The 12,809-nt window shown below is 25.9% G+C and overlaps 1 protein-coding gene across 1 annotated transcript; it reads left to right on the plus strand.

Moving 5' to 3' along the window:
* The first annotated feature begins 5,974 nt into the window (after positions 1–5,974).
* LOC145832663 (platelet-activating factor acetylhydrolase-like) lies at positions 5,975–7,108 on the plus strand. The gene has a single exon (XM_082939964.1). It carries the CDS (start codon positions 5,975–5,977, stop codon positions 7,106–7,108), a length of 1,134 nt encoding a protein of 377 aa, XP_082796090.1.
* The last annotated feature ends 5,701 nt before the right edge of the window (positions 7,109–12,809 follow it).

Genomic DNA, 12,809 nt, shown 5'->3' on the forward strand with positions numbered 1-12,809 from the left:
AAAAAATGATACATACTAGTATTACATTAGAATTTATTACTTCTAACAAAGATAAATAAAATGTAGTGGATATTATTTACTTAGTGAATTACTATAGATTATAATAAGCATAGTTTTTTTACGAACTATATCATTAAATCTGTTGCTTTTATCATTTTAGATATTTGAAGTGTTATAAGTGTTAAACTCTTTAGAATACGATTAAAATGTTAAACAATTTTATATCTGAATTAATTTAATTTAGTTAAATTGGAAGATTTCTAAAATGCACTTTAAAGAAAACCAGCTGACAGCAAAGATATTGTTGAAAGATAAAAAAAATTAAAATGATAATTCTGTTTTTAGACAAGAAAAAGATTAAACATGACAACAAAGATTTTGTTTAAAGAAAGATAAAGTGTTATTAAGTATTTTAGATTAGAAAAAGTTTGAAGATGACTGAGTAGATGTATTATTTTATAGAAGAAATAAAAACATATTAAACATTAATTTTTTTTAAGGTAGAATTTCAATAACTTTTGAATGCAAAACTTAAATTTTTTTCATATTGGCAAAATTTATTTATAAAATAATATTTTATATAATTAGTAATTGCAACTCAAACCTGGTAAAAATTGCTGCTTATTGTTTAGTATAATATTTCCTATCAATCAGGGAAATTTCCTGGCTATTTAGCAGTAAAAAGTGTTTTTCTTGAAGTAGCTTGATGATGTAGGGGTCCTAATGATGGTATTTTTATTTTGTTTATTTAATTTTTTTAAGGTAGAAAAGGTTTAAAAATCTTGCTTAGTTGAACATTGCATTATCAAAAACCCAGTGGCCCAAACAATTAAAAAAATTGTTTTAACCATGTACAATATAATTGCCATTTATTGTTTGTATTAGACTTATGTAGTCTAAAGTGGTTAAAACAGTCTTTGCAGGCCTTATGTTCAATAAATACTATACAAAGTAAAAAATAAACTCCCTATAAGCTTATGAAAGACTTTTCAACACTGTGTCATATAAAGAACAAATGTACATATTAAGTATTTATATTAAAAACATGCATTTGAAATTTGCATAATTTGTTGTAAATCAAAAAAGGTCAGGGACTAGAAGCTTATGTTTTGTTTGCCATATACATTATATATAGAATATCCAATATATTCAAGTTGGACTGTTTAATGTTTAAACAGTTTACGTTTAGGTTTCATTTATTACTTTTTATATAAAGTGTGAGAATTATTGTATATTTTGTTCTCTAAAGTAAACTCAATGTCTTAAATCTTCAAACAACTTGACAAGAAGTTGACATCTGAAATACTAAGTCTTATATTCAAAGTTTTATTTTTTTTAATTTTTAGGAAAATGTCAAGGTACTTTTTATTTATTATTTAGGTATAAAAATTTGCATATGGGCTCTTCAGAGTTCTAAGTTTTGCTGAAAAATATCTTGTAACATTCAATAACTATTTATAAAAATAAGCAAAATTTAAAAAACAACTCAAACAACTGATTTGCGTAGGACAATTGAATTAACTTTAGTTTCTGCAGTTTTTATCAAAAACGTATAGGTACTTTATATTTATTCTTAAGGTCTAATTACATATGGATTTTCAGAGTTCTAAGTTTTGCTGAAAAATTTCTTGTAAAATTTCAATTACTGTTTATAAAAAAAAAAACTAGGCCAATCTTAGACCTAAATATCTTCTAAAATGAGTTATTTGAAGAGTTTTTATTTTGGTAAAGTTATACCATCACAAAACTAGATTAAAGTAATGAATCCAAGTAAATATTTTTCTTTTTTATTCTTTTTGATCTTTATAATTTAATCTGTAGTACACTGTGGAATTGCCAAATTTCTATTAACTTGGCCACACAACTACTAGAGTATAAAATTTTAAGTTAAGTTGAAAAATAAACTTTAGTTATAAAACAATATTTCTACAGTTTTATCAATCCTGCCACTAAATTTAAGTTATCTCAGTTTTCAAAATAAAACCAAAATTGCCAAAACTTCTACTTCGAGAACCTTACATGTGCATAACTTATAATCAAACTACAAAGTATTTTTTCATATTTTTGCAATGATTAATCACAGAACTAGTAATCACATTATTTCAAGGTTTATATCAAAACTTTTAACCCAAAAAGTACTCTTAGCTTTTTCTCTTCTCTGATAAGATTTATTGTTATAATATATCTCAATTATCTATAAAATTTAAAATTATTAAATTAAAATTAAAAAAAGACTTATCACAAAATAATACTTTGAAAAAAAGCAGAATAAGTGTTATTGAAATACAAAAATGTTATAAAACTTGCTGTGAAATTATATAGATTATAGAATCACATAGCTAAACAAGAACTTTGATACGCTTAAGAATTTTAAAGATCATACTTAAAATCAAGTTATAACAGACTCAGATCTATTGAGATAGTTTGGAGTTTTTCAAAAACTTAATCTGATTCAAGCTTGTTTTCTAATTTTTATTTTAAAAACTTATGGCTAGTTTTTGTGATTTTGAAATATACTTTTTTTTCTAATTGTTCTTCATTCATTGTTATTATAAAAAATTTAAGCAGTCAAATTGACTGATAGAAATTTTTTACTAGTAACTTCCTAAGATTTTAAAAAATACTGACATTTATTTTATTGTAGGTTGTTAAAGCTAAAAATTTTTAATTTAAATGTTTATTGCGTTGTTTGATAGACATTATTTAATTATGACAGGAGTTTAAGTACAAGTAGTTTAAAAATAGTAGTTCCAAATATAATATATTTAAACTCAGACTATCAAGAAATCTAACTTATTTAGAGAAATGTTTTACAATGATTTAATCAATATTTTTGAAATGATTGATTCACAATTGTTGGACAAACAAAAGAAAGAATAATTCTTTAGTTTGTACCTTAATTGAACTCCCTAAATTCTCAAATTCTTAAGGTATGAAAAACATAAGAATTAAGAGTTATTACTTTCCTGAAATGTTTGAAATAAAAAATGTAAGCAATGGTAAAAAGTATAACCAGTATCAACTTTATATGCACTAATTTATATTGTCATAGTTATAAGATTGGAAACATTTTATGAAAACTATAAATTTATTTTAAATAGTAAAATTTTATCATTGATGTAGTACAATTGTAGAAGTAAAGTAGAAATAATTGAGGAAAACAAGTCTTAGTATTTCTATATTTATTTCTATGGCACATTTTGTATTTTCTAGTAATTAGTAGATTTTGTATTTCACTATTATTTACAATGTGAAACCTTTAATGTACATGCACTAAAAACCATTGAAAATAATATTTAACAAAATAATGAATTATAAATTCTAATGTTTTGAGAATTTATTTTCATAACAATGTTTCACTCAAAAAAAAAAGAGATTATCAGTTGAAAATTACTTCTGGAAAAAAAGGGAATTATGTTTAATTACAAAAATATTTTATGATAACTAAAAACTATTTGTCAACTCTATAATAAACTTATGTTTACAAAACTAGTTTTACTAGAACATGTTATTAAGGGCATAGGGGAAGGGGGTAAACCACTTTTTTCACAGTTTAATCTTATTTTATAGAGTTTTAACTAAAAAACAAAATGCTTTTTACATATTTTAAAAGTTCAAAGTAATTTTTGAGATATAACAGGTCAAAGAGATAGCTACCTCAAACTTTCAGGAAATCTTCCTTGCAGCTTTTAGAAAATTCTGTCAGAATAAAATTAAAAAAAAAATAAAAATTGTTGTATAAAAAAAAAAAAAACCTTATTAAATAAACAAAAAAGCTTTTTTAGAACTGTAGTAAGAATTTGTTGTGGTTCCGTTCACATTATATTTAGTTTTTGTTTTAAATATTCCATATCTATTATTCAATGCCAATATTAAGTTCACCCATATATTTTTCATAAAGTTTCAAATAATCAAAATTCTTTTGTTTATGTTTTTACGCATCAATGAGTTCAGATTCACTTTACTGCTATTGTCTAAATGTTATTTACTGTTTTGTTGTTATTTGACAAGGTCATGTCACGCTCACCAAAACCTGGTAATTTAACAAAGCAGTACATAAGTGTTTGTTTTATTATAGAAAAAAAAAACAGTTTTTTTTTGTTGTTTTTCATAAAACTTTTGTTTTTTAACTTTTTTCAAATTTTGTTCTGACAAAATTTTCTAAATATTTTAAGGAAAATTTCTTGAAGGTTTGAGGTAGTTATCTTAAAAAGATGAGTAGGAGATAGATATTTAGTTACTTCTAGTTATTTGCTGTTTTAGTTTGCACCCCCATAAGGAACCTATTGCAGTCTTTGACTTCAACCGGCTATATCTCAAAAAACATTTTGAGTTTTAAAAATCTGTAAGAAGCAACTTGTTAAAACTCAATAAAATTGTGAAAAAGGTGATTTACCTTGTCATTCCCTATAAGTTTAAATGACTTTGTTGTTATACTCTTATTCTTAATAAATATTCCTTACTAGATCTTTGTTATAGCTAATTTTATTATATTTTTAGTTAAAAACATGATTTTTGTACTGATTACTACAGCTATTTTTAAATAAATTTGGCCCTCAAAGACTATTATCAAGTAGTGCAGCCCACAAGCAATTTTTTCTGGGAAAATTAGCCCACTAGTTACAAAATGCTGCCGAACCCTGGTCAAGCGCAAGGTTGCCAGATATATACCAGTTTTGTATTCTCATATTTCAAAAATAGATATTTAAAAGAGAAGCCAAAATAGTTAAAATTTAACAAAGATAAAACATTAAAAAAAAAGCATTTTTTTAGGTTATCAAAAATAATTTAGTAAAAGGAAAATCTTTATAAAATTATTAATTTCTACATGAAGTTAATAATTGTTAGTTTTTTGCTATTTTTTTATTTGTTATAAACCAGAAAAGTTAACAAGATAAGCCACTTCTTATATTTTTAATAATATCTTAAAATTTAAGCTTTTATGGTACTTAGTTAGATACTTTCAAATCTTTTAATTTTATATGGTTTTTAAAGACAAATTACCAACAATTACTGCTTTTTTGTGTTATAGAAATAGACTATCTTAATAATAAATTTTTAAATTATTAGATATCTCTTCATTTTGTTCTAAAAGAGCCCACTGTGTATTGTGATTAGAGTTAATAATATTTTGCTTTATTCATCAAACTCTTAAGTTCTAATAGTTGTGCTAATAAAACCTTTAACAGCTTTGCTACTTTTCTGTCTTACAAAACAAGAAAAAGTTATGGTTTACTTTTTATACTATTATAGCAGGTATTTTGTTACTTGTAAGTTTGAAAACAATTCGTTTCAATATTGCTTGTAAATTTGTACACTTTTTAAAAATTTATTCTAAATGTAATTATTAGTGTTGCCTTACACTCAGGTTATTTTAAAGTTTCTACTTACTAAATGTACTTATTCTGATTTGGATATTTTCATTAAATCTCAGGCTATTTTTTATTGTTTTGAACAGTTTATTTTAAATTTTGTTTCTGTTAAGTTCTTTGTTGTTAAGTTTCTGTTTTTAGATATTCTTCCCACTTTTTATCTCACATCACTTAATTTTTAAAACCTGTTTAAAATATAAGTAAAACTTTTTCTAGCTTAGTGTTAGTCAAGCTTTTTTTTGGTGCTTTGTTTTACCTTTATAATAAGTGGCAATTCTGAAAGAGCAATTTGTAAAAAGTAAAAGTATGTTCTTTCTTGAGCTTTTAAAAATTTACCAGAGTTGGCAGTATTTAACAATATTTAACTTGTTATGTACAAAAAAATAGTTTGGTATAAAGCTTTTTGCCATATAACAGTTTCCATTTTCTAAAGTTTTTTTATTTCAAAGCATATTTTTTTGAGACGATAAAATATTAAAAGTTAAAAAAAAAATTACAAGACCTAAGTTTGAATTTAAAGTTGAAGTTATGAAACTTATAAATTGAGAATTTAAAAAGTAACAAAAATTATTTAATAACTATTAGTTGATTAATAAAATAAAATGCCAAGACAACTCCCTAAACCCACAGGCAAGTACACAGTCAGTTTCACAGACATAATAGACAAACCAGGCAAAGACAGGTGTTTGATGCGACTCTTCTACCCTTCAAAAGAACCCCATCAGGTATTTTCAGATTATTTTGAAGACGTCAACTACATCAAAGGAATCACTTCATTTTTAGGAGCTCCTGACATTTTTTCCTCTTTTGCAAATTGGATGTGGTCAGATCTCAAAGTCCCTGCTGTTAGAGGTCAAGTTCCTGGGAAGGGGAAATTCCCTGTAATAGTGTTCAGTCACGGTCTGATGGGCAGCAGGTTTGTTTATTCATCATGCTGTGTTGAACTTGCGTCACAAGGTTTTGTTGTGGCAGCTTTGGAGCACATTGACAAGTCTGCAAGCGCAACTTTTTATTTTGATGAACAGGGTGATAAAAAGTGGGTCTGCTATCTGAAAAATCAAGTTTCGAATCAGCTTAATGAGGAAGAACAGCACAAGTTGAGGAACGATCAGCTCAATCAAAGATCAGCTGAATGTAGCAGGGCACTAGACTGCTTGGTTGAAATTAACAATGGGACTTTTAAGTGCTCTAAATCAGGCGTTGACCTTTCTTGCTTCAAAGGGAAACTTGACACTTCCAAAAGTGCTCTTTTAGGCCACTCTTTTGGAGGTGCAACCATGATAGATTGTATCAGCAAAGACAAAAAGTTCAAAGTTGGTGTTGCAATGGACGTGTGGACGTACTTATTAAACAAAGACTTCCATACAAAATTGAGTGAATCCAATATTGTTCATAAGTCTGCTGATTTTCACCCAAAATACCGCCCATTGGGTCTATATCTTGTAAACCAAATTTTAAACATGAAAGCTGAACGCCCATTGGTCACAATTAGAGGTTCAGTCCACCAATCACAAAGTGATACTTCTTATTACTTTACTGGGAGTTTTGTGCCAAAAATATTGGGTCTGCATGGCAAAACTGAACCTGAGGATATAACTTTTTTGAATAAAAAGCTGACCATTGCTTTAATTATTAAACATTTTAGTTTGGATGTTGCTGTGAGTGTTGACGAGATTGTTAAAAATAATTGTGAGGTTTTGTTTTATGGCTCTAACTATGAAGCTTTAAAGTTGTGATTGAATGATTATTAAAGTATGCAATTTCCATTGAGTAGTGATATTTATTTTCATTTCAGTCAATTTATTTATGCTTGGCATCATTTAGTTTCTTTGTATTAAACTTTCTTTTGAGTTAGAATTTCAAACATTGAATTATATGTGCAATAATTTATATCATACAGTTTTTGTTGATCTGTTTATTGATTTGTTTGTTTTCTTGTTTTTTTTTTTTAATATTTGGCTGTACTTGAGTTGAAATGAGTATGAAACTAGCCTTATAATTGTTTGAAAAAATTGTTTATTTAATCCATAGCTTACTTTTTTCAACTTTTAAAATTTTGAAGCATATTTTGGAATATACTCAAATTTTGTCTATCTTTTTTAAAAATTTTTACTGAGTTTTTTAAACTACAGCAGTAGTAAAATAAAAATAGTTACATTAAAAACAAATCATGGGTCATTTTAAGTAATATGATGCAGTAAATTGATAATCATAGTTAAAATTTATGTACTTAAGTATATGTGTACACATTGAAAAAATTACATAAATTTTTCATGCTTGCTTAGTTTTTATTTTATGTTTAAATTTTCTAAGCTGTTTTATAGTTAATGCAGTAAACTGTAATTTAATTATAAGTAATTTTCAAAACTTATATTATTCAAATATACTTAAAGTTGTTAACTTTGCAAATGTACTGTTTGTATCAAATTCAGGTTTATTTATTATGATCCCTTAATACTTTTTTTTATTCATCTGTCTACTTAAATATTAATGAAAAATGTTTTAGTTCAAAGAAGTAAGTAATAAAACTTGAAAATTTTGTGTACTGAAGTTTTATGTATTAAGCAAGTGTTTGCTGAGTTCAAGTAGTACAAACGAATTTTTATTTAGAATTATTTTTCTGCGTTTATATAATTATTTTTTTACAAAATTACCGTTTACCAATCTAAATCTTTCTGCCTTCATTAGTTTATCATTTTTTAGAGCAATTTAGTTGCCTAACAATCTTTTTATTGCCAACCAATAATTAGTAATTGTAAAATTAGCTATCTTACGCAGCAATTATTCAATTCAATTTAACCTGTTAATAATTAGTGATGTACCGGACTCAATAATTTCGGGTGCTGCCGGACCCGGATCCGGACTTTTTTTTCAAATTAGGATCCGGCTGGAACCGGATCCGGACTTTTTTTGCAAATTAGAATCCGCCCGGAACCGGATCCGGACTTTTTATTTAAATTAGGTTCCGGCTGGACCCGGATAGTGAGTCCGGTACATCACTAGTTTTCTAATAAAAAGTAGAGCTTACATTTGTAGTTTCAAAACTTCATTTCTATAAAAGCTAAAAAAAAACTATGAACAACTTTAAAGTTAGTATTAGGAAAATTGATAGAAAGATTATGTACACCACAGAAACAATATCTGGTAGCTAAGATTAAAATCTATTAAATAAGATCAACTTGTAAAAATCAAGGAGGGCCCCTCTATAGCCTCACCAATCTAAAATCAAGTTCTTGAACAAAATTAACTAGAAAATCACAAAATATTGAAAACTGGATCAGCTTAAAATTTTTCAAAATCTAAAAGAAAACTAGCCTGAGTTTCTCAAAATATCTTAAAACTAGCCTAACAATTTGGTAGTAAAGTTTTCAATTTTACAACATAGGTAGAGTTGCATTTCTAAAATGTTTATTTCAAAGTTTAAATGTAAACAAATGTAAATTAGTCACGTGTTCAAAATTAGCCAATCACGGTAGGTGTTTAATTTTAAATGACGAAAATGACTCTTTTTAATTTAGAAAGGGTTTGTTTTTTAAAAAGTACTTTTCTGTAAGCTCTTTTTTACTAACTAGATCCGAATCGGCCGGATCTCTGTTAGGATCCGCAGGGTTCGTGCGCGTCAGGCTAAGTCAGTTTTTTTGAAAAAAGTTGAAAAACGTCAGGCTAAATCAGTTTTTTTATTTAAAAATATGAGAATCTCAGTTTTTGGCGGTTCAAATGTTTTAAAATTTGATTAGAAAAAATTGAGAAATCTTAGAAACATCAAATTGAAATGTGAATTTATTTCTAAATAAAGATTTAGTTATTAAAGAAAAAATCAGTCAGTATTTGTAAAAATAAGTGCTTAAAGTTAAAAACTTTTGTTGAATCTCAAAAAAATTTAAGAACCTTCTTTATTTTGTTTTGAGTAGATTATATACTTTATAATTATGAAAATTCATAAAAAAATACAGTTTAAACATTACAGTTTAGTTCAACAACTTAGATGTTTGTTTGAATTTGTTTACATCAGCTATGTTTTTCAGAGCTTAGTTAGTTGAACTTTTTTAATTTCTAATTTAAAGGCTTTATACCAAATACTTTTTAGATTAAAGCTCTTAGCAGTTTATTCATAAAATTTGCTGTTTATTTAAAGTTATTAGAGATATTCACAACACTAAAACATAGCTTTAAGATTTAAGTACTAAATTTTGTAGGAGTACAAATTTTAGGTACAATTCATTTTTCTTTACAGGAACAAAACATTAAAGGTTTTTTTAAATTTAAGTGTAAGCTTTTTAAATCTAATACGACGTCATCAATCACTGTATTTATTTAGAGTTTAGGATTTATAACTATGTATCAATTTTAAGTATTAATCAAAATACTATAATAAACATATTTTACTTATTTTAATACTCGTGTAAGCGTTTGATTTTAAATTCTAATAAAACACGACATTGTTTTATTATAAATCTTCTGGTTGTAATGTTATTACTTAGTGCTTGATTAAATTTAACAATTGTGTTTAGTAATATATACTATATTTTTACACTAGTAATAGATTAGATATAACACTTATTTTAAAACTTATCACTGAATTTGTTATGTTAAGGGCATAGGGGGGTAAATAACCTTTTTCACAATTTAGTCTTAATTTATTGAGTTGTAACTAACCTATGAGTTGCTTTTTGCAGAGTTTTAAAACTCAAAGTATATTGAGATAAAGCTGGTTGAAATCGGAGACTACAATAGTACTAATCAAGACCCCAAAATACCTAAAATGACTTCTAAAGGGGATTTTCTTTACTTTGAAAAAAATGTCAGGCTAAATTGTTCTCAGTCAGGCTAAATGAACAAAAATTTTGCGCACGAACCCTGAATCCGGCCGGAACCGGATCCAGACTTTTTTGATTATCCAAAGATCCAGAGTAAACTAATAAAAGTAAGACAGTTTGCATTAAGTTTAGTCACGTTTAATGTTTAAATAATATATTAATAATTTTTCGAGATAAAATAACCCACCATTTTAAATGAAATAATTAAACAGAAAGTAAAGTTAAAAACTGTTATAAATTAAATATTTTAATTTTAAGTTTTTTTTCACAAGCATGACAAATTGACTACAAAGTTTTATACTTATTCTTTTTGTTATTTTTTTTTAAGTTTTTCTATCTTATTTAACAATAAAACAATAGCTTGTAGTATTGTTTTATTATGCTTGTTAATTTTAAATAAAACATTACTTAATCTAGCAAAACCAAGTTGTTTCATATTTCTTTAAATATGTATTAATTAAAATAATGTATAGTTAAAAACAATATGATAGCGTGATATACAAAGTTATAATAGCGCTAAAAGTATAAGCAAAATGCATAACAATAAAACTATAAATAAATATTCAAAACCAACTAACCATAATAGTAATAAGTTAAGTAATATGCCTAAAACATGTAATTGCCGTAAATTAAACAAAGATAACTGCCCATTAAAAGGTAATTGTTTAATTAAAAATGTAATTTATGAAGTTAAAGTTGAAAGTAAGGGCCCAGATAAAATTTATATCGGAAGTACAGCAGGTAGTTTCAAGGATAGATATGCTAATCATAAACATACTTTTAAAAATATAAATAAAAAACAAAGCACGCGTTTATCGGATTATGTCTGGATCTTTTTTCACAGGTACGGTAAAAGGCCAAACATGGAGTGGAGTATTGTTTCAAAGATCAAACATTCATCCAACGGAGTAAGTAAAATTTGCCCAACTTGCAATACAGAAAGAACAGTAATTGCAGCAGAAGATAAAGACTTACTTCTGAATAAGCGGCAAGATTTATCGAATATTTGTCCCCACAACCGACGATTCTACTTTAAATAACTCTGTCTACTTATGTACTAACTTATTTCACAACACTCACATTATAATTACATACACTTGCAAGCTTAATACTTCATGTTTTTAAGCTGTATAAACTAATGACCAATTTGTTAAATTTATTATGACGTAACATTTCTGCACAATTCAATTTAATTTTCATTTTAAAAACTTGCCTATTCTAAGAGCTTTTTGAGGTTAGTGCCTACTTTTATTAAATTTGTATTTTTTGTAGACAATTTCATAATTTTATGTTTTTACCCCAAACTTTGTTTTTAAACCATAAAGTTCATTTATAGTTACTACCTACATAAACACTATACATAATTATACGGGCTGAATATTGTACACATGTGTCGCTGATTGGCTGATCTATTTTCATAGAGATAAAACTATCCAACCGTAAAATTTGATGCTATTTATCATATTTTGAAGCCACAAGTTGTTACAAGTTAGCAAAAGACTTAGTTTAAAATTCAAAAGTCTGTTCTCAAATATTAAACCTTACTAGTTTCAGAAATTTGTATACAATTTGACTGTAATTCATCTGTAGGATGAGAAAAAATTATTAAACAATAATTTAACTTGGGATTATTTATTTTTACTGCTAATATAAGGTTATGAGTGGTGGGGTTCATTATTTTGGTTTAAAATTTCACAGTAATTACCTAGGATGAAGTTGCACCAGCGTCAAGTTGAAATTATATTGAATTTAATGTCTTTCTAACCATTATTTTGGGCTAAAAATCATTGTTTTATGCTACCTATGTTTAGCCTGAAATATACTTTGTTTTAAATAAGATTTAAAAACATAGTGAGAATAAAATTTATTTATGACAAACTAAAGTATTCAATTGGTTATGTTTTACAATATCATAATCAATATAAAAAATTGAAAAGATTTAATTGCTTTATATTGTTTAATAAAAGCAATTACATATTTAAGTTTTATTAATTTATGATATATAACTCAATTTATGTACTTATAAATATAAATTTTTAGCCAAAAATTATAGTTCAGAAAACATCAAATACAATATAATTTCAGTTAGAAATTGGTGCAACATCATACTAGATAATTATCAAATTCACATTGGCTTTTATGTAATAAAATATATACAGGATTGCCACACACTAATGAGCTCAGAGAAATTTCAAATAATGGAAAATCTCAGGGAAACTCACGAAATTCTTAATTTTTTTAAACTCTGGGAAACTCAAAGCAGTTTTAAGATTTTTAAGAAAACCTCAGGAATTTTTTTTAAATAGTTTATTAAAAGTATTTTAGAATTTGAAAAAAACTCCGGAAAGGTTAAGGTAACTCACAGATAATTTTATGACTCAAAGAGTGGCAAACAAGTATATATTAGGATTTAATTTATATTATTTCTTGAAGTATTAGTTTTTAATATTTACAGTTATAGTTAGTTTTTATTAAATTTCGGTTAAATGTATAAAATAAAGTTCACAGGGTAACTTAGGCCTCTGATTGTTTTTAGAACTTTGTTTTGGATCTAAAACATTGTTTGAACAACAGATATCTAATTGCCACTAGAACTTTTTTTTTCCATTTGTTGTATATT

This window comes from Thalia democratica, chromosome 3, assembly GCF_965202585.1.
Source record: "Thalia democratica chromosome 3, ktThaDemo2.hap1.1, whole genome shotgun sequence".
Taxonomy (NCBI): Eukaryota; Metazoa; Chordata; class Thaliacea; order Salpida; family Salpidae; genus Thalia; species Thalia democratica.